General features: G+C 47.8%; 1 protein-coding gene across 1 annotated transcript in view; it reads right to left on the bottom strand.

Moving 5' to 3' along the window:
• LOC134990257 (atrial natriuretic peptide receptor 2-like) overlaps positions 1-6738 on the bottom strand; it is a gene marked incomplete at both ends in the record, with an annotated part of 139378 nt that extends 132640 nt beyond the window's left edge. The window contains one exon of the mRNA XM_063950667.1: positions 6603-6738. Within this exon, the coding sequence (XP_063806737.1) occupies positions 6603-6738 (136 nt within the window). The remainder of the gene's footprint in view (positions 1-6602) is intronic.
• Positions 6739-23211: the final 16473 nt, after the last annotated feature.

The raw sequence follows: 23211 nt of genomic DNA, 5'->3' as shown, positions 1-23211 counted from the left end.
TCTCTCCCTGTGAGGAATGTCTCCCCCTGTACCGTGGTGATACCCCTGATATATGTGACAGTCTCTATCATGTCCTAGTGTCCTATTACTTCTCTCCCTGTGAGGAATGTCTCCTCCTGTACCGTGGTGATACCCCTGATATATGTGACAGTCTCTCTCATGTCCTCGTGGTCTAATACTTCTCTCCCTGTGAGGAATGTCTCCCCCTGTACCGTGGTGATACCCCTGATATATGTGACAGTCTCTCTCATGTCCTATTACTTCTCTCCCTGTGAGGAATGTCTCCTCCTGTACCGTGGTGATACCCCTGATATATATGTGACAGTCTCTATCATGTCCTCGTGTCCTAATACTTCTCTCCCTGTGAAGAATGTCTCCCCCTGTACCGTGGTGATACCCCTGATATATGTGACAGTCTCTCTCATGTCCTCGTGTCCTATTACTTCTCTCCCTGTGAGGAATGTCTCCCCCCTGTACCGTGGTGATACCCCTGATATATGTGACAGTCTCTATCATGTCCTCGTGTCCTATTACTTCTCTCCCTGTGAGAAATGTCTCCTCCTGTACCGTGGTGATACCCCTGATATATGTGACAGTCTCTATCATGTCCTCGTGAACTTCTCTCCCTGTGAGGAATGTCTTTCCCTGTACCGTGGTGATACCCCTGATATATGTGACAGTCTCTATCATGTCCATGTGGTCTAATACTTCTATCCCTGTGAGGAATGTCTCCCCCTGTACCGTGGTGATACCCCTGATATATGTGACAGTCTCTATCATGTCCTCGTGTCCTATTACTTCTCTCCCTGTGAGGAATGTCTCTCACTGTACCGTGGTGATACTCCTGATATATGTGACAGTCTCTCTCATGTCCTCGTGTCCTATTACTTCTCTCCCTGTGAGGAATGTCCCCCCCCCCCTGTACCGTGGTGATACCCCTGATATATGTGACAGTCTCTCTCATGTCCTCGTGTCCTAATACTTCTCTCCCTGTGAGGAATGTCTCCTCCTGTACCGTGGTGATACCCCTGATATATGTGACAGTCTCTCTCATGTCCTCGTGTCCTATTACTTCTCTCCCTGTGAGGAATGTCTCCTCCTGTACCGTGGTGATACCGCTGATATATGTGACAGTCTCTCTCATGTCCTCGTGTCCTAATACTTCTCTTACTGTGAGGAATGTTTCCCCCTGTACCGTGGTGATACCCCTGATATATGTGACAGTCTCTCTCATGTCCTCGTGTCCTATTACTTCTCTCCCTGTGAGGACTGTCTCTTCCTGTACCGTGGTGATACCCCTGATATATGTGACAGTCTCTCTCATGTCCTCCTGTCCTAATACTTCTCTTACTGTGAGGAATGTCTCCCCCTGTACCGTGGTGATACCCCTGATATATGTGACAGTCTCTCTCATGTCCTCGTGTCCTATTACTTCTCTCCCTGTGTGGAATGTCTCCTCCTGTACCGTGGTGATACCCCTGATATATATGACAGTCTCTCTCATGTCCTCGTGTCCTATTACTTCTCTCCCTGTGAGGAATGTCTCCCCCTGTACCGTGTTGATACCCCTGATATATGTGACAGTCTCTCTCATGTCCTCGTGTCCTTATACTTCTCTCCCTGTGTGGAATGTCTCCTCCTGTACCGTGGTGATACCCCTGATATATGTGACAGTCTCTATCATGTCCTCGTGTCCTATTACTTCTCTCCCTTTGAGGAATGTCTCCTCCTGTACCGTGGTGATACCCCTGATATATGTGACAGTCTCTCTCATGTCCTCGTGTCCTATTACTTCTCTCCCTGTGAGGAATGTCTCCTCCTGTACCGTGGTGATACCCCTGATATATGTGACAGTCTCTATTATGTCCTCATGTCCTAATACTTCTCTCCCTATGAGGAATGTCTCCTCCTGTACCGTGGTGATACCCCTGATATATGTGACAGTCTCTCTCATGTGCTCGTGGTCTAATACTTCTCTCCCTGTGAGGAATGTCTCCCCCCTGTACCGTGGTGATACCCCTGATATATGTGACAGTCTCTATCACGTCCTCGTTGGCTGTGTGATAGAGAGAGAGAGGCCGGGACTAGGCTGTGTGATATACAGAGAGAGAGGCCGGGACTAAGCTGTGTGATACATAGAGAGAGAGGCCAGGACTAGGCTGTGTGATACACAGAGAAGGAGGCCAGGACTAGGCTGTGTGATATACAGAGAGGGAGGCCGGGACTAGGCTGTGTGATATACAGAGAGAGAGGCCGGGACTAGGCTGTGTGATACACTAGAGAGAGGCCAGGACTAGGCTGTGTGATATACAGAGAGAGAGGCCGGGACTAAGCTGTGTGATACATAGAGAGAGAGGCAAGGACTAGGCTGTGTGATACACAGAGAAGGAGGCCAGGACTAGGCTGTGTGATATACAGAGAGGGAGGCCGGGACTAGGCTGTGTGATATACAGAGAGAGAGGCCGGGACTAGGCTGTGTGATACACTAGAGAGAGGCCAGGACTAGGCTGTGTGATACACAGAGAGGGAGGCCGGGACTAGGCTGTGTGATACACAGAGAGAGAGAGGCCAGGACTAGGCTGTGTAATACATAGAGAGAGTGGCCGGGATAAGGCTGTGTAATACACAGAGTGAGAGGCCGGGACTAGGCTGTGTGATACATAGAGAGAGAGGCCGGGACTAGGCTGTGTGATACATAGAGAGAGAGGCCGGGACTAGGCTGTGTGATACACAGAGAGAGAAATGCCGGGACTAGGCTGTGTGATATACAGAGAGGGAGGCCGGGACTAGGCTGTGTGATATACAGAGAGAGAGGCCGGACTAGCTGTGAGATACAGAGAGAGTGAGGCCGGGACTAGGCTGTGTGATAAACAGAGAGAGAGAGGCCGGGACTAAGCTGTGTGATACACAGAGAGAGAGAGGCCGGGACTAGGCTGTGTGATACATAGAGAGAGAGGCCAGGACTAGGCTGTGTGATACACAGAGAGAGAGGCCGGGACTAGGCTGTGTGATACACAGAGAGAGAGGCCGGGATTAGGCTGTGTGATACACAGAGAGAGAGAGGACACGACTAGGCTGTGTGATACATAGAGAGAGAGGCCGGGACTAGGCTGTGTGATATATAGAGAGAGAGGCCGGGACTAGGCTGTGTGATATACAGAGAGGGAGGCCGGGACTAGGCTGTGTGATACACAGAGAGAGAGGCCGAGACTAGGCTGTGTGATACATAGAGAGAGAGGCCGGGACTAGGCTGTGTGATACACAGAGAGAGAGGACGGGACTAGGCTGTGTGATACACAGAGAGAGAGCCCGGGACTAGGCTGTGTGATACACAGAGAGGGAGGCCGGGACTAGGCTGTGTGATATACAGAGACAGAGGCCGGGACTGAGCTGTGTGATACATTGAGAGAGAGGCCAGGACTAGGCTGTGTGATACATAGAGAGAGAGGCCGGGACTAGGCTGTGTGAAACACAGAGAGAAAGGCCAGGAATAGGCTGTGTGATACACAGAGAGAGAGGCCGGGACTAGGCTGTGTGATACACAGAGAGAGAGAGGATAGGACTAGGCTGTGTGATACATAGAGAGAGAGGACGGGACTAGGCTGTGTGATACATAGAGAGAGAGGACGGGACTAGGCTGTGTGATACATAGAGAGAGAGGCCGGGACTAGGCTGTGTGATACACAGAGAGAGAGGCCGGGACTAGGCTGTGTGATACACAGAGAGAGAGGCCGGGACTAGGCTGTGTGATACATAGAGAGAGAGGACGGGACTAGGCTGTGTGATACATAGAGAGAGAGGACGGGACTAGGCTGTGTGATATACAGAGAGGGAGGCCGGGACTAGGCTGTGTGATACACAGAGAGAGAGAGGCCAGGACTAGGCTGTGTGATACATAGAGAGAGAGGCCGGGACTAGGCTGTGTGATACACAGAGAGAGAGGCCAGGACTAGACTGTGTGATACATAGAGAGAGAGGCCAGGACTAGGCTGTGTGATACACAGAGAGAGAGGCCGGGACTAGGCTGTGTGATACATAGAGAGAGAGGACGGGACTAGGCTGTGTGATATACAGAGAGAGAGGCCGGGACTAGGCTGTGTGATATACAGAGAGAGAGGCCGGGACTAGGCTGTGTGATATACAGAGAGGGAGGCCAGGACTAGGCTGTGTGATACATAGAGAGAGAGGACGGGACTAGGCTGTGTGATATACAGAGAGGGAGGCCGGGCCTAGGCTGTGTGATATACAGAGAGGGAGGCCGGGCCTAGGCTGTGTGATATACAGAGAGGGAGGCCAGGACTAGGCTGTGTGATTCACAGAGAGAGAGGCCGGACTAGGCTGTGTGATACACAGAGAGAGAGGCCGGGACTAGGCTGTGTGATATACAGAGAGAGAGGCCAGGACTACGCTGTGTGATACACTAGAGAGAGAGGCCGGGACTAGGCTGTGTAATACATAGAGAGAGAGGCCAGGACTAGGCTGTGTGATACACAGAGAGAGAGGCCGGGACTAGGCTGTGTGATACATAGAGAGAGGGGCCGGGACTAGGCTGTGTGATATACAGAGAGGGAGGCCGGGACTAGGCTGTGTGATACACAGAGAGGGAGGCCGGAACTAGGCTGTGTGATACATAGAGAGAGAGGCCAGGACTAGGCTGTGTGATACATAGAGAGAGAGAGGCCGGGACTAGACTGTGTGATACAGAGAGAGAGAGGCCGGGACTAGGCTGTGTGATACACAGAGAGAGAGGCCAGGACTAGGCTGTGTGATACACAGAGAGAGAGAGGCCAGGACTAGGCTGTGTGATACAGAGAGAGAGAGGCCGGGACTAGGCTGTGTGATACACAGAGAGAGAGACCGGGACTAGGCTGTGTGATACAAAGAGAGAGAGGCCGGGACTAGGCTGTGTAATACACAGAGAGAGAGGCCAGGACTAGGCTGTGTGATACACAGAGAGAGAGGCCGGGACTAGGCTGTGTGATACAGAGAGAGAGAGAGGCCAGGACTAGGCTGTGTGATACATAGAGAGGGAGGCCAGGACTAGGCTGTGTAATACACAGAGAGGGAGGCCGGGACTAGGCTGTGTGATACACAGAGAGGGAGGACGGGACTAGGCTGTGTGATACACAGAGAGAGAGGCCGGGACTAGGCTGTGTGATACACAGAGAGAAAGGCCAGGACTAGGCTGTGTGATACACAGAGAGAGAGAAGCCGGGACTAGGCTGTGTGATACATAGAGAGAGAGGCCAGGACTAGGCTGTGTGATACATAGAGAGAGAGGCCAGGACTAGGCTGTGTGATACATAGAGAGAGAGGCCAGGACTAGGCTGTGTGATACATAGAGAGAGAGGCCAGGACTAGGCTGTGTGATACACAGAGAGGGAGGCCGGGACTAGGCTGTGTGATACACAGAGAGGGAGGCCAGGACTAGGCTGTGTGATACACAGAGAGAGAGGACGGGACTAGGCTGTGTGATACATAGAGAGAGAGGCCGGGACTAGGGTGTGTGATACACAGAGAGGCCAGGACTAGGCTGTGTGATACATAGAGAGAGAGGCCAGGACTAGGCTGTGTGATACACAGAGAGAGAGGCCAGGACTAGGCTGTGTGATACTCAGAGAGGCCAGGACTAGGCTGTGTGATACTCAGAGAGGCCAGGACTAGGCTGTGTGATACATAGAGAGAGAGGCCAGGACTAGGCTGTGTGATACATAGAGAGAGAGGCCGGGACTAGGCTGTGTGATACATAGAGAGAGAGGCCGGGACTAGGCTGTGTGATACATAGAGAGGGAGGCCGGGACTAGGCTGTGTGATACATAGAGAGGGAGGCCTGGGACTAGGCTGTGTGATACACAGAGAGAGAGGCCGGGACTAGGCTGTGTGATATACAGAGAGAGAGAGGCCAGGACTAGGCTGTGTGATATACAGAGAGAGAGAGGCCAGGACTAGGCTGTGTGATACATAGAGAGGGAGGCCGGGACTAGGCTGTGTGATATACAGAGAGAGAGAGGCCAGGACTAGGCTGTGTGATACATAGAGAGAGAGGCCGGGACTAGGCTGTGTGATACATAGAGAGAGAGGCCAGGACTAGGCTGTGTGATACACAGAGAGGGAGGCCAGGACTAGGCTGTGTGATATACAGAGAGAGAGAGGCCAGGACTAGGCTGTGTGATACATAGAGAGAGAGGCCGGGACTAGGCTGTGTGATACATAGAGAGAGAGGCCAGGACTAGGCTGTGTGATACACAGAGAGAGAGGCCGGGACTAGGCTGTGTGATACATAGAGAGAGAGGCCGGGACTAGGCTGTGTGATACATAGAGAGGGAGGCCGGGACTAGGCTGTGTGATACATAGAGAGGGAGGCCGGGACTAGGCTGTGTGATATACAGAGAGAGAGGCCAGGACTACGCTGTGTGATACACTAGAGAGGGAGGCTGGGACTAGGCTGATACACAGGAATACTCTGCAATATACAGTATATCTGTCAGGTGATATGTGGACTCATGCAGTGATTACAGTCCTCAGTGCACAGATGATCTGCAGTGCTCATAGTTTATGTGGTTCTGAGTGGGTTATAGTTAGGAAGTAGTGCTAGCGCTTACCCTGGATGCTCCGTTCCTTGATCTTCTCCACAATCCGGTTTCCATCTTTGTGAGAACCCCCTTCTTGCAGGGTCTCATTCAGCGCCTGGGCGTACAGCAGCACCCCATCATGAAAGCAGCCCGCAATGAGGTTCATCTGCAGAATGACGGAGGGAGTTAGCGTACTGGTGTATGTGGGCGTATGGAGGATAATACAGAGATGAGACGGGCGGGGTAGGGGAGAGGGGTTCGGGGCTGTAGGGGCTCTGTGAGTAATGTGCTAGTATACAGACGGGTCTCCCGGGATACGTATCTCTACAGAAACCTCCCCATAATGACTGGTGTCTGTGCTGTATATTTAAAGGAGAATATCCCCCCAAACCATGCAGATATTCAGCTCCCCCAGGTGTGTCTACGTGAGACCGCATAGATATACTGGAGATATCTACAGCAATCCCTTGTTTTCATTCACATAAGTAGCCCCCATACTGTAGGTGTTTATGGGGAAGCTTTCCGGACAAATTTCCCAACCTGCCCGGCATTCTGCACTCGCACACGCACCGTCAGCACACCGCACCTACTGTACGTAGGAACTTAGCGGAGCCCCTGAACCTGATTGTGCTCAATAAGACCTCTGGTCGCTATTTATTTGTTATTGCCACAAAGAGAAATGTTCTTATCTGATAAAATACCTAATAATCAATAAAAAGGCTCCGCACTGATCAATTGGCAGAACGTGATATTCATCTTGATGATATGGATGGTGCTGAGTAGATACAAGTTGGAGGGACCTCTCTCATAGACCAACCTTCACACCTTCTTTTGTTTGGCTGCAACTTTCAACTCAGACCACATCCCAGCAGCGAGGTAAGGGTTCTTCCCCCAGACACAGCAGCGAGGTAAGGGTTCTTCCCCCAGACACAGCAGAGAGGCAAGGGTTCTTCCCCAGACACAGCAGAGAGGCAAGGGTTCTTCCCCCAGAAACAGCAGAGAGGCAAGGGTTCTTCCCCCAGACACAGCAGAGAGGCAAGGGTTCTTCCCCCAGACACAGCAGAGAGGCAAGGGTTCTTCCCCCAGACACAGCAGAGAGGCAAGGGTTCTTCCCCCAGACACAGCAGAGAGGCAAGGGTTCTTCCCCCAGAAACAGCAGAGAGGCAAGGGTTCTTCCCCAGACACAGCAGAGAGGGAAGGGTTCTTCCCCAGACACAGCAGAGAGGGAAGGGTTCTTCCCCAGACACAGCAGAGAGGCAAGGGTTCTTCCCCCAGACACAGCAGAGAGGGAAGGGTTCTTCCCCAGACACAGCAGAGAGGCAAGGGTTCTTCCCCCAGACACAGCAGAGAGGCAAAGGTTCTTCCCCCAGACACAGCAGAGAGGCAAGGGTTCTTCCCCCAGAAACAGCAGAGAGGCAAGGGTTCTTCCCCAGACACAGCAGAGAGGCAAGGGTTCTTCCCCCAGAAACAGCAGAGAGGCAAGGGTTCTTCCCCAGACACAGCAGAGAGGCAAGGGTTCTTCCCCCAGAAACAGCAGAGAGGTAAGGGTTCTTCCCCAGACACAGCAGAGAGGGAAGGGTTCTTCCCCAGACACAGCAGAGAGGGAAGGGTTCTTCCCCAGACACAGCAGAGAGGCAAGGGTTCTTCCCCAGACACAGCAGAGAGGCAAGGGTTCTTCCCCAGACACAGCAGAGAGGCAAGGGTTCTTCCCCAGACACAGCAGAGAGGCAAGGGTTCTTCCCCAGACACAGCAGAGAGGCAAGGGTTCTTCCCCCAGAAACAGCAGAGAGGCAAGGGTTCTTCCCCCAGACACAGCAGAGAGGCAAGGGTTCTTCCCCCAGAAACAGCAGAGAGGCAAGGGTTCTTCCCCAGACACAGCAGAGAGGCAAGGGTTCTTCCCCAGACACAGCAGAGAGGCAAGGGTTCTTCCCCCAGAAACAGCAGAGAGGCAAGGGTTCTTCCCCAGACACAGCAGAGAGGCAAGGGTTCTTCCCCAGACACAGCAGAGAGGCAAGGGTTCTTCCCCAGACACAGCAGAGAGGCAAGGGTTCTTCCCCCAGAAACAGCAGAGAGGCAAGGGTTCTTCCCCCAGACACAGCAGAGAGGCAAGGGTTCTTCCCCCAGACACAGCAGAGAGGCAAGGGTTCTTCCCCCAGACACAGCAGAGAGGCAAGGGTTCTTCCCCCAGACACAGCAGAGAGGCAAGGGTTCTTCCCCCAGACACAGCAGAGAGGCAAGGGTTCTTCCCCCAGACACAGCAGAGAGGCAAGGGTTCTTCCCCCAGAAACAGCAGAGAGGCAAGGGTTCTTCCCCAGACACAGCAGAGAGGGAAGGGTTCTTCCCCAGACACAGCAGAGAGGGAAGGGTTCTTCCCCAGACACAGCAGAGAGGCAAGGGTTCTTCCCCCAGACACAGCAGAGAGGCAAGGGTTCTTCCCCCAGAAACAGCAGAGAGGCAAGGGTTCTTCCCCAGACACAGCAGAGAGGCAAGGGTTCTTCCCCAGACACAGCAGAGAGGCAAGGGTTCTTCCCCAGACACAGCAGAGAGGCAAGGGTTCTTCCCCAGACACAGCAGAGAGGCAAGGGTTCTTCCCCCAGACGTGTATAGAAATGGATTAACCAGGGGTACTCGGGCGCTTTAGGTGTGAGGTGTTACACCAAGCAGCGGCCTCTGAGAAAAGGGAAGTCACTCCCACATGGATTACAGAAAAAGCAAAAATTGAGGCTGCGCTATATTTGATCGGTATGACAACAATAGTAACAGTGTATCTGATAACACAATTTATTATACAAGATTGATATATATCTCAAATTAAAAGCAGAGACACCATAAAAATGCATGTATATCAATAATTAGAAATTAAAAATGGAATTCATCTAAAAAATATATTGGGGTGTCAAAGTCAGAAAAATATCACGCTACACACTGCCATATATGCACCTCATGCGAGTGCCTGCTGCGAGTGCATGAGCTCTCCCGTGCGTGCGCATACTCGCTGTTGCGTGCACCCGCAGGCGCACGGTATGCGCATTTACGGTAGAGTTTATGTGCGTCTAGCGGGCGACTCAATCGTAACATATTTTATTCATATAATGTATTTTGTAGATTATGGTCCCTTTGATAGAATCTGAAAGTTTAGTTAATGTAGCATGTTCACAGACAAAGAGATCCCTCTTTGTTTGATACGAAGGGTCAGACAAGGGTTATACAGTGGTGTTTAGTATCCATCGGAAGAGAATATAATTAGCAATATTCCGGTGTTGGTTTGAAGCGGATAACTCGCTCGTGCGAATAGTTATGGACATAAGAAGTTTATGTACTTTTACTATTATTTGCACTTTATTACCCATGCGGCGGGAAACCTGAGTTTCCCTCCCACCTGAGCAGTTGGAAATAGTCACAGCCCACCTGTATGAATCAACCTATGACCTTTTGTTATAATGCGAAGACGAATTCCTGTGTCCAATGAACAATAAGAATATAGGGACCATTGTACTGTATTGTGTGCAGTGTATATAAGGGTCACCATCCCCAGGCCAGCCAGTACTCTCTCTCTTCAACAGTTATCGCTGATAATTGGAGGACTGGATTCCGGTTGCGCCTGCGAGTGTTCCCCGTATGGTATGTTTCTCTGTTGCCACTTTGTTATCCGTATAATGTTAGCCATTCACACGTAGTCTATGTATTTGTAATTGCGATTAATCACAATTGTGTATATTTCTGTCTAGTTATTCTGTTAGAATTATATGTTAGTTTGTAGTGTATGACTTGTAAACTGTTTTTCCCCTTTTCGATATAACTTAAAGATTGTTAGTAAAAGGTGTTGGATCCTTAGCACGGTATTGTGTGTTCATTATATTGCAGAGGGTAATAGGAGCGTCTCTATCGCTCAAACAGCTTAGCGTAAACAAGGTTAAGCAGCGTTATATCGCTACAGTGTTTCAGTACAAGGTCTACAGTATAAGAATATAATTTCTGTGTGGTACATTCAAAGTCTACTGATTGTTATCTTGTGAGCGTCTGCGCCGCTCGTGATCTCCTCGTGGTCTCGAGCGTCCGCTACGCTGATAGCGTAGCATTACGGTAGTCGCTTACCTATAGTGTGCCCGATACCAACAGCGTATTCTCGCGAGCGTTTGTGTCGCTCGAGCGGCTCGCTCCCGATACAGCGTCCGCTACGCTAAGAGCGTACCCTTACGGTACCTCGTGCGCCAATTGTGTACTGTGTCTCTTAACCTCTTTATAGTGTGATATATAGGATAAATATTAGGTTTTATCAATTGAGGGCTCGTCCGTCCTCCACACATCCATCCGCACTAGCGAAAACAGACTTTATCTATCAGCAAAGGGCGGGAACGCAGTATCCTTTCGTATACAGTGGTGCTGACTAGATGAGCGTCTGTTACGCTACGCTGAAGGAGTGCTGGGGTGGAATCCGGAACCGGAGGTAAGAACAATACGCTATTATCTTTTAAAACTGTATCTGTTTCTGCATACGCACACACGCATGCACGCACACATCTACATAGTTGCAGCTTACTTTCTTGTTGCCATTAGAATTGATTATTAGACACGTGCTGAAGAAATCTGGTGCTATTTAGTTGAGATTAAAATAAGGACACGCACACAGCATAGCAAATACTGTGTGGTGTACGGTAAGCGATTTCTGTTGAATATTGTTTACATTGATAGAAGCGTGTTGATTGTGTCGCTGTGGGTATATCTGCAATTTGTGCATGTGTCTCGGACAACGTGCGAAAGCACGTACGTGACGCAAAGGCATACGCACGTGGCGTGTTTTACGCAACGGAGCGTACGGATACGCCCATTGAGACTTGAATCACACAATAACCTTGTTTAGGGTGGCCGGTATAGTATAGCCACCTGATAATAGCACACGGTTGTTCAGTTTTTCCAAAAAGTATTAGTTAAAAGAAAACCTTTTTCTACTGCAAACCCAGGGATTGGACTCCTACCTGTATGAAAGGAATTTCTGTACAGAAAGATTAAAAGTGTATATGAGTTCATAGGAGTGAGAGTGGAACTTAAGGTATTATTTTTGTGAACCCACAAATCGGGATCCCGTCGGAGATCACATCAGGTGAGTGGACACTTGGTGGCGTGGGACTGGCTTGCCCGCGTTAACATTGTATAAGAAAAAAGGAGCAAGTAGTTTCCGCAGACAAAAGGACTGCGAGGTATTTAAGCGCAGCCCCGGGGGTTTGGCGTAGCACCCATATAGTCAAGGTAAAAGCTCCGGCTGAAGGTTTCGCAGCCTAAACAACCGATTACGCTGGTCGTAAGGCGGATAAGTAATAGTTACTTATACGCAGTGCGACTGTACCGCACGTAATTGTGTGCATTAGTTTGTTACCTTGATACCCATCAACAATTTACTGTGGGATCATAAACGCTATTTGTACATTCTAACGTGATTTGTGTAGGTTTTTGTTATTTTAAGGGAGTTTCGCTGTTCACTAAGGAAATCTCCAACAACCAATATTTACTGGGGAGGGATCGCATACTCCCACATGCCCCAGTAAATAGAGGTTACAAAAGATCCCACGGATTGGATAGGCCAATTGGGGCGCAGAGTGAGTGAAGGCACTAGTTGAACTTTCACCGTCGCCTTACCGCGGGCAAATTTTGGTCTGTTTGTAAGAATTAGCTAAGACAGCAATATCTACAAACGATGGGGGCCAGTTGTTCAAAGAAGGGACGTCCAACAAGGGTTCACGTTGGTGGTTGCTGGCCCAAAGGGTCCGCACGGTATATAATGTGTGAAAAATACGGATCTCACACACAGGTATTATGCAACGAATGGGAACGTATGACAGAGGATGATGGGGAACAGTTTCCCCGGGTAGGCAGTCTGAACCCTGAGGTATTGTAGAATCTAAGAAAAAGGATAGGTCTAATAAAATCTGCAAAGCAGAGGATTAGACATTATGATTGTTTACTGATATGGCAACAGGAAAGCGAAATACAACAGGAACTAGCTCAAAAAGCAAATTCCCATCCTGGTAGAAATCTAATAGCAACAGCACCACCGCCGTATATAGTAGGGGACAAAGTGGCTACAGAGAATGACATACGGGTGTGCAATAAGGATGCACTTAATCAATGTATTAATGATAAAATTAAGATAAAAGTAAATGCAAATGTTGATACTAACGCTAACCCATGCAAGTTGTATCCTATGTTAAACTTCCCCCAGGAATACGACCAAGAAGATGAGCCCACTACAATTTCAGCTCTCTCTCTAGCGGCCACCATAAGCGATACTTCAGTGGGCACCGCCCAACCAGTAAGAGGGGCATCAAAAGCTCATAGCTCAGGGACAGGTGAGGTTGTGTCTACAGGTAAGTACGGCACTGTACAATATGCTGAAACTATTGCACCACATGATGTAGAATCAAACCAGAGTGAAGTAATCAATATCAACCCTGTTAGGGTAATAGCGGTCCCCAATGGTAAGACTGACACAAATGGAGCCACACCCATTAGAAATATTGCTATGCACTGTCCCTGGTCCCGAGCAGAATTAAGAACAATTTTGTCTGAATTTCCTGATCCCAGAAAGGATTTAGCCGCATGCCAAAGGTTCATTAAGGACCTAGGAAATTCCACTGAACCAAACAACAAAGATTAGAGAACACTGCTGCGGGCATGTCTGCCCTCTAGTATTGACCCTATCAAGTTTATAGCTGACTGTAAACTAGATGAGGAGGTACCCCTTACGGATGCATATAATCAAGACAATGTAACCAGAATCAATCTGCAGTTGGGAATATATTTCCCAGCTGTAGTAAAATGGAACAAAATATTCTCCATTAAACAAATGGAAGGGGAAACTGCCCCTGACTATTTCCACAGAGCATTAGAGGAAATGGCTAAATACACTGGGATCGTGGACATTGAGGCAAATATACACCACAGAGAGGTAGCGGTGTCCGTCCTGATGGACGGTTTAAAGGAAGTATTAAGGAGTAGGGTACAAACTACTCAACCTAACTGGAGAGGTATGTCGGTGGCTGCCTTAAGAGAGACTGCTGTTGGGCACGACAGGAACATCACAAGACGCAGGGAGTCACAAAGTGATAGACTGATGGCAATAAGTATCCAGGCCCTTACAACAAGGCCGCCTCAGTCCCGATCACAGATCCCTGGTGGTAAGCCGCATGTGGTAAAATGTTACAATTGTAGCAGGGAAGGACATTTTGCACGTAACTGTACAAATAACTCACATAATGCACATAAAAACCCTAGACAACGACATGACATTCGAAATTGGGACCAGGGACCGCAGAGACGGGGTTATGAGCCACATGCAGGGGAAACAAGAAGGTATCCCCCAAAAAGAGACTGGCAAGCCTCTGATAATACCCATTTACCCCCTTCACAGGTAATAGCTGCCACTGCAATGCAGGGAGGTCACCACACACCATAGGGGTGGGGTCACACCTGTAATCTGCAGCCAGTGAAATTAATTGCAAATCTTGGAAGTGAACCCGAGGTCACAATTGATGTAGCTGGAAAATCTCTAAATTTCCTTGTAGATACGGGGGCGGCCAAGTCAGTGATAAATTCGACCGCGGGCATTAGAACCACTGGTAAAACAATTCCAGCCATGGGAGTGACAGGAGTAGTACGACAATACCTTTTAAGCAAACCAACAGAGGTTACGATAGGGCCTTTGCATACCAAGCATTCTTTCCTGCTGGCTGCATCGGCTCCGACTAATCTCTTAGGGAGAGATTTACTGTGCAAAATGGGATGCGTCATATACTGTACTCCTGAAGGTGTGTTTTTGGACATTCCCGAAAGCCACGCTCAGGAAGCACAAGATATGTTAGACTCCCCAACAAGATTAATGTCACACACTGTTATTGAAAATAGGTGTCCGTCCATGATAGAAGAAATGACGTCCCAGGTACCAGATTCACTGTGGACCAAGGACGGACAAGACACTGGATTAATGGCAAATGTAGCCCCAGTAGTTGTGCAAGTAAAAGATGGTAGGGTAGCTCCAAAAATCCCACAGTACCCTCTGAAGCCAGAGGTGGAGTTAGGAGTTTACCCTGTAATAGAGCGCTTGCTACAACAGGGCATTCTGGTAAGGACGTCCAGCACTGCCAATAGCCCCATCTTCCCTGTTAAAAAGAGTGGGGGGAGGGGTTACAGATTAGTGCAGGATCTAAGAGGGGTCAACAAAATAGTTGAGAGTCAATTCCCCGTAGTGCCAAATCCAGCTGTTATCCTTATGCAAATCCCTCCCACTGCCAAATTTTTCACTGTGATTGACCTCTGCTCCGCTTTCTTCTCGGTACCTCTGCACCCTGACAGTCAATACTTGTTTGCATTCACATACAGAGGAGTCCAATACACATGGACTCACTTACCACAAGGTTTCATAGACAGTCCAAGTATCTTTTCACAGGCTTTGCATGATTGTTTACAGTCTTTCCAACCAGAGAGTGGATCAGTATTGATACAGTATGTGGATGATTTACTACTGTGTTCAGATTCATTGGAAGCATCCCTGAGAGATACGAAACAGCTCCTGTTTCATCTTTCAGACACAGGACACAAGGTTTCCAAAGACAAATTACAATTATGCCAGCCTAAAGTAAAATATCTGGGACACTGTCTAACACAAGGACTGAGACACCTGACCGCTGATAGAATTCAAGCAATTAGAGACATGACTCTGCCACAAACCCAGCAACAGATTAGAACGTTTTTAGGAATGTGTGGGTATTGCCGTAACTGGATCCCAGGGTTTTCCATTCTAGCATTACCTTTGCAGGAGATGGTCTCCTCAAACAAACCTGATCGGATTTCGCATACAGACGAATCCGAGATGGCATTTGAGAGACTTAAACAGTGCCTAACGCAGGCACCAGCATTAGGTATGCCAGACTATGGGAAACCCTTTGAGCTGTACGGAACAGAAAGTGCTGGTTGCGCGGCAGGCGTACTAACCCAAAAGCACGGTGATGCCAGCAGGCCGGTAGCATACTACAGCGCTCAGCTAGATACGGTAGCGCGATCCCTCCCCACATGCTTGCGAAGTGTTGCAGCGATAGCATTGCTAGTTACAAAAAGCGAAGATGTAGTGCTAGGACACAACCTCACAATCCTAACGCCACATGCAGTGTCAGCCTTGTTGAATTCTGCCCAAACCAGGCACGTCTCATCAGCGCGGTTTACAAGATGGGAATTGGCATTAATGGCCCCCGTAAACATCACCATAAGGAGATGCAGTGCATTAAATCCTGCAACATATCTCCCAGGTGTGCCTGGACAGGCACAAAGGGTGGAGGATGAGAGTGATGGGGAAGGAGGATTTAATACAAGGGATGACACACATGATTGTATGGAATATTTGACCCAAAATTTCACGGCAAGGCCTGACATCAGTGACAACCCACTGGAAGATGTAGATTTTACTTTCTACACTGACGGTAGTTGTCACAGACAGACGGACTCGGGAGACTTGTGTACTGGATACGCAGTCGTAGATGACCAAGGTACCATAGAAGCAGAACCGCTAGGCCCACCCCACTCAGCCCAGGCTGCTGAACTGGTTGCCCTAACCAGAGCATGTGAATTGGCTAAGGGCAAGTCAGCCAATATCTACACCGATTCTAGATACGCCTTCGGGGTAGTCCATGATTTCGGAGCCCTATGGCGCCTCAGAAATTTCATGACGGCAGCTGGTACACCGGTAGCGCATGCAGCTCACATCAAAAGGCTTCTAACAGCGATACAGGAACCTGACAGAGTGGCTGTTATCAAATGTAAAGCACATACATATAGCCAAGACCCAGTATCACTTGGTAACAGCCGAGCAGACGAAGCTGCTAAGTTAGCAGCCGGTACCCCCAGACAGACAGACATCACACAACTGATGGTATTCAATACTGTAAACACACAGAAATTGTGTGAAATGCAAAACTTGTGTTCCCCACAGGAAAAGGCAGTCTGGAGGTCAAAAGGATATAGCCAGGAGTCCTCAGGACTCTGGACAGATGGACAGGGTAAACCAGTGGCACCCAGAGCATACCTTCCATGTTTAGCTGAAGCAGCACATGGGCTGACTCATCTGGGCAAGGAGGGAATGTGCAAGTTGGTAAGAGCATATTGGTGCGCCCCAGGATTCTCATCCCATGCAGGTAAGAGAGCAATGTCATGCCTTACCTGCTTGAGGAAGAACATCGGAAAGGCAATACCAACAGAACCATCTCATATCCCACCTACAGGCGGCCCTTTTCAGGTAATACAGATTGATTTTATACAATTACCCCCTTGTCGAAATTTGAAATATGTACTTGTTTGTATAGATGTGTTTTCAAATTGGGTCGAAGCATTTCCTGCGGCCACAAATACCGCTATGTTTACTGCTAAGAAAATTGTGCAGGAATTTGTGTGTAGATACGGTATCCCTAGAATAATTGAAAGTGATAGGGGTACCCATTTTACAGGTGATGTCTTTCAAGGAATGTGTAAGTTGATGGGAATTGATAGTAAGCTGCACACTCCGTACCGCCCCCAGGCGAGTGCGAAAGTAGAAAAAGTGAACAGCACTATTAAAAATAAATTGAGCAAAGTTATGGCAGAAACAGGATTGACATGGCCAGAAGCTTTGCCCATTGTGTTATACAGCATCAGAACCACTCCCAGGTCCCCTCTTAATCTGTCCCCTTTTGAAATTCTGTTTGGTCGACAACCGCATGTCATGATTAACCCTCAGGATGATTTGAAGTGTAACAATGAAGTGACTGTAAAATATTTGGTTAAGATGAGTAAACAGCTAAAGAATCAGAATGATAATTTGAAGTTAGTGATCCCTGATCTGCCAGATAGTAATTGTCATGACATTGAACCTGGGGATTATGTAATGATACGGAATTTTCTACGCTCAGGTTGCCTTATTGACAGATGGGAAGGACCATACCAAGTCTTATTGATTAGCACAACAGCATTGAAGGTTGCCGAGAGAGAGACTTGGGTTCATTCGTCCCATTGTAAGAAGGTTGCTGATTCAGAGAGGTCCCGTGATAAAGAACAGACGGTGGAGGAAGTTGTATCACTGGAGTGTCTGTTTCAGGAGGACTGAAACGGCACCTGAGCATTGAGAAAATAAGATCGGAGGCAGTTGTCGATTCCCTGTTCCCTTTTATTGTTTTTCTCCACTTCCCATCCCATCCCCCTCAATTACTTCTTTCCCCATTCTCATTCTTCTCCATTTCCTCCTATAAGATGGACTTGCCCCAAGAGACTGTGATCCGGATTTTTCTGTTGACCATGATGTTGACCAGAGCAGTCTGTTCCGGCGAGAGTACCATGGAGGTCGAGAGAGGTTCTGGAATGGGTTCTGATGACAGAGATGGAGGCGTAGATTTCCAAGAACAACATAATCACCGAGTAAAGGCGAGTATCAGAAAACGATCTGGTAGCATTGACAATAGAAGAAATTGTGAAGGATTGTTAGCTGAAGAGAACTGTATCTGTAGACTCTGTGACAGTGTAGTTGAGGATGGGTGTATCAAGAAATGTCAGTCCAGTTTTAATATCCACATGGACCGGCATCCATTGAGTGACTATCACTCCTTAGTGGGTAAAGTGTTAAATCAGACAGATTGTTGGGTATGCTCTCAAGTACCTCAAGGCCATAGCAAATCAGGATTAGTGCCCTTCCCTTTAACTATAGGGGAGGTACTTGAGCTAAGTGGTGGGAGGCCGGTGGACAAGAGGTTTAATATCTCCAGTCCTCCTAGTTTGAAGCTCCACCAATATCATGTGGATAGATCCCTAGTATGTTTTAACATTTCCAATCCCCGAAAGCCGGGAAATTGGGAAGTGTCATGGAATAACCAAACCATGACCTTTTCATACAGAGCCGATAGAATGCCAACAGATACAGAACTTATACGCCACATAGCCGGTAGTGGAAAATATTTCCGATATAGGTATACCCTAGGAAGTAGGACCATGAGAGTTGGAGAGGTATCACCAGGATACTGTGCACACATCGTACAAACCGATACGTGTACTAAACAGATGGGAGAATTAGGGTTAGGAAATTTCATATGGAAAATGTGTAATATGGTTATGTCCTACTCCGTCCCATATGTTCTCCCCGATGATGCATATTTCATATGCGGGAGGAAGGCGTATAAGTGGCTTGCCCCAAACTCAGAAGGGTTATGTTATATTGGAAAAGTACTGCCTGAGGTAATGACTGTATCACATACTAAAATGAAAGATATTCACCGCAGTGCCCAAGCTCCTTATACTCACACTCATTACGAGCACATCGTTAAACGGCACCTGATAGAGAGAACAGAGCATCCGGCCTCTGACCTGATCAGTGAATCCACCGGGATTCAATTCCTAATCGCGTTAGATATCACTCGTACCGCCAGAGGAGTGATAAATTCTAAATATATATCTGCGCTTGCAAATTTATTAGACAACATCACTGAAATGTATGATGACACATTCAGGTATACTGGAAGGGAGCTCCAAGCTTATAAAACAGAACTGGTTCAGCATAGGATGATTCTCAATTATCTCACAGCTGTGACGGGTGGGTATTGTGTTACCCTAGCGACTCAGTATGGAATAAAGTGTTGCACATATACTACCAACAGCACCGAGGACCCGGTCGAGGTCATAGACAAAAAGATGGATGACATTTTGCAATTAAAATGGGAGTTCCGAAGGAAACACAATCTCACGCTTGCCGCTGTGGGTAATAAGCTGACCAGTTGGGTGTCATGGTTGAACCCGCGAAATTGGTTCTCTGGTTTAGGAGAATGGACCCAAGGTATTATCATGGATGTAGGGAAATTCCTTTTGTGTGTTCTGGGTGTCATCATATTAGTCGGTCTGATATTTAGATGCGTTCGGGTTTTAACAAAGTGTAAACGTAGTGCCCGAGTGATGAGTTTAAGGAGTGAAGATACTGTAATAACAACGACGGATTTGATTTGTGACCCAACGATAGAGACACTGTTGTGATGAAAATGTGATTCCACGGTCCGTTTCTTTCACCCGTTTCTCCTTTGTTTTTCTCCAAGGTGAAAAGACATCCGCTTGGAAGAAGAATTTGACAGCCTTGTATACAGACAACAGATGGACTAAAGAAGAAGTCTGACAACCTTGTACACAGACAACTGATGGACTATGCCATAGACCCCCATATCCCTAGTAATTTTAATTTTACGCTAGCCCAACACTTTTTGTAAGTCTATGGACATTGACAAAGCTTTGCTTGCGTTTATTGGCAAAAGCACAAAGAGACTACAGTCAACATGTACATCGAGACAAGACAAGACAAGACCTCAATCGGCAAATGTATATTAAACTCACATAGTTTATCACTGCATTTACCATAATTGTTCTTTATCTTCATCTCTACAACCTTCAGGTAATAACACACATAGTCGATAGGGAATATAGGCACAGATATCAGCACTCACATATCCCCCCATTCATGTATCATCAACTAAAATGTGCTCCCCCATTTTGTTGCAACCAAAAGCCGAAAAGAGCTCGGTAAAGTTTGACAGCCCATCCACAGACCCGTACCACGGGATAAGAAGGAATTCAAATGTATACTTCGCAATACCTCGAAGCTTGTTTTAAAACACGTACGGCACGATGATACATGACCCCCAAACATGGATTCATACACACATGCTTCTGCTATCTCACTAGGTCATACCCTTTCCTACCTTCTCCTCTCCTCCCCTACCCAATCATAGAAATGTATTTACACATGACATATATTTTTCTCTTTTTGAAATGTTTTAGAAAGTGGCAGTTATTGGTGACTGCCAAAGGGTGGACTGTCAAAGTCAGAAAAATATCACGCTACACACTGCCATATATGCACCTCATGCGAGTGCCTGCTGCGAGTGCATGAGCTCTCCCGTGCGTGCGCATACTCGCTGTTGCGTGCACCCGCAGGCGCACGGTATGCGCATTTACGGTAGAGTTTATGTGCGTCTAGCGGGCGACTCAATCGTTACATATTTTAACCATATAATGTATTTTGTAGATTATGGTCCCTTTGATAGAATCTGAAAGTTTAGTTAATGTAGCATGTTCACAGACAAAGAGATCCCTCTTTGTTTGATACGAAGGGTCAGACAGGGGTTATACAGTGGTGTTTAGTATCCATCGGAAGAGTATTTAATTAGCAATATTCCGGTGTTGGTTTGAAGCGGATTAATCGCTCGTGCGAATAGTTATGGACATAAGAAGTTTATGAACATTTACTATTATTTGCACTTTATTATCCATGCGGCGGGAAACCTAGTTTCCCACCCACCTGAGCAGTTGGAAATAGTCACAGCCCACCTGTATGAATCAACCTATGACCTTTTGTTATAATGCGAAGACGAATTCCTGTGTCCAATGAACAATAAGAATATAGGGACCATTGTACTGTATTGTGTGCAGTGTATATAAGGTTCACCGTCCCCAGACCGGCCAGTACTCTCTCTCTTCAACAGTTATCGCTGATAATTGGAGGACTGGATTCCGGTTGCGCCTGCGAGTGTTCCCCATATGGTATGTTTCTCTGTTGCCACTTTGTTATCCGTATAATGTTAGCCATTCACACGTAGTCTATGTATTTGTAATTGCGATTAATCACAATTGTGTATATTTCTGTCTAGTTATTCTGTTAGAATTATATGTTAGTTTGTAGTGTATGACTTGTAAACTGTTTTTCCCCTTTTTGATATAACTTAAAGATTGTTAGTAAAAGGTGTTGGATCCTTAGCACGGTATTGTGTGTTCATTATATTGCAGAGGGTAATAGGAGCGTCTCTATCGCTCAAACAGCTTTAGCGTAAACAAGGTTAAGCAGCGTTATATCGCTACAGTGTTTCAGTACAAGGTCTACAGTATAAGAATATCCTTTCTGTGTGTTACATTCAAAGTCTACTGATTGTTATCTTGTGAGCGTCTGCGCCGCTCGTGATCTCCTCGTGGTCTCGAGCGTCCGCTACGCTGATAGCGTAGCATTACGGTAGTCGCTTACCTATAGTGTGCCCGATACCAACAGCGTATTCTCGCGAGCGTTTGTGTCGCTCGAGCGGCTCGCTCCCGATACAGCGTCCGCTACGCTAAGAGCGTACCCTTACGGTACCTCGTGCGCCAATTGCGTACTGTGGCCCTCATTCCGAGTTGTTCGCTCGCAAGGCGAATGTAGCAGAGTTACACACGCTAAGCCGCCGCCTACTGGGAGTGAATCTTAGCTTCTTAAAATTGCGACCGACGTACGCGCAATATTGCGATTACAAACGAGTTAGCAGTTTCAGAGTAGCTCCAGACTTACTCTGCCTGTGCGATCATTTCAGTGCTTGTCGTTCCTGGTTGACGTCACAAACACACCCAGCGTTCGCCCAGGCACTCCCACCGTTTCCCCGGCCACTCCTGCGTTTTTTCCGGAAACGGTAGCGTTTTCAGCCACACGCCCCTGAAACGCCGTGTATCCGCCCAGTAACACCCATTTCCTGTCAATCACATTACGATCGCCGGAGCGAAGAAAAAGCCGTGAGTAAAAATACTTTCTTCATAGTAAAGTTACTTGGCGCAGTCGCAGTGCGAACATTGCGCATGCGTACTAAGCGGATTTTCACTGCGATGCGATGAAAAATACCGAGCGAACAACTCGGAATGAGGGCCATAGTGTGAGGGAGTCCGTTCCAAAATTGTTCCCCTATATTTAGGAATTTGAGCAAGAGCAAAGTCTCGGAACGTAAGCAGTGTCCAATTAGGTGACAAATTCCTGTTAGAGGATGATGTGCTCCAGAATCTTTGGTGGTGAGCTCCTCATGCAGTACGGTAGGTCCACTTCCTTGGTGCAACTTGCTCTTTGGAATCCTCCGAGTATAAATGGACAATCTGGACAAATTAGGGGATGGTCCGGTCCTCCACTGTTAAGTTCCTAGCGTGGGTCCCTGTACAACTTGACGCGTTTCGCTGCGTTCAACTAGCAGCTTTTTATATATATATATATATATATTTACATTTCCCTGGTGGCTGCTCCTCTATGCAGCCGCTGGGTGGGGGATCCTGCTGTGCTGAGCGATGAGCAGTGATTGGCTGCACAGCAGACACTGCTGGAAGGTGCAGGGAAGCAGAGGGGCTGGAAGGTCCTTCCGTTATGAGCGGCTGCTAGAAGAATATCTTCCGGCGGTCAGCCTTCTGTGTTTCTGACTTGTCACATTGTTTGCAACCAGGTCACATAAAGCACAGCCTGGTGTGGTATGATGCGACCACGCCATCAAGTGGTTAAGTTCATTATAAATTAAATGCAGTCTCACAGTTACTGGTAACTTTATCTATATATATAAATGTGAAAGCACTCCCTCACTCCCTCACTCACTGACTCCCTCACTCCCTCACTCACTGACTCACTCACTCAATCACTAATTCTCTCACCTCCCGATAGGTAGATGAAATGTAACACAGGTATTCTGCAGTTGGGAAATAGGAAAACTACATAATTAGAATGATAATAAACCTCCCCTAAGGGGATGAACAGGGGGTGACATAATGACATCATTACCGATGCGTGGCTTGTGTTGCTTGAACGATAACACCCAAGCGGACA

The sequence above is a fragment of the Pseudophryne corroboree genome, unplaced genomic scaffold, assembly GCF_028390025.1.
Source record: "Pseudophryne corroboree isolate aPseCor3 unplaced genomic scaffold, aPseCor3.hap2 scaffold_1153, whole genome shotgun sequence".
In the NCBI taxonomy this organism is placed as follows: Eukaryota; Metazoa; Chordata; class Amphibia; order Anura; family Myobatrachidae; genus Pseudophryne; species Pseudophryne corroboree.
The sequence above is the reverse complement of the archived record's forward strand: the minus strand, read 5'-3'. Positions and strand labels throughout refer to the sequence as shown.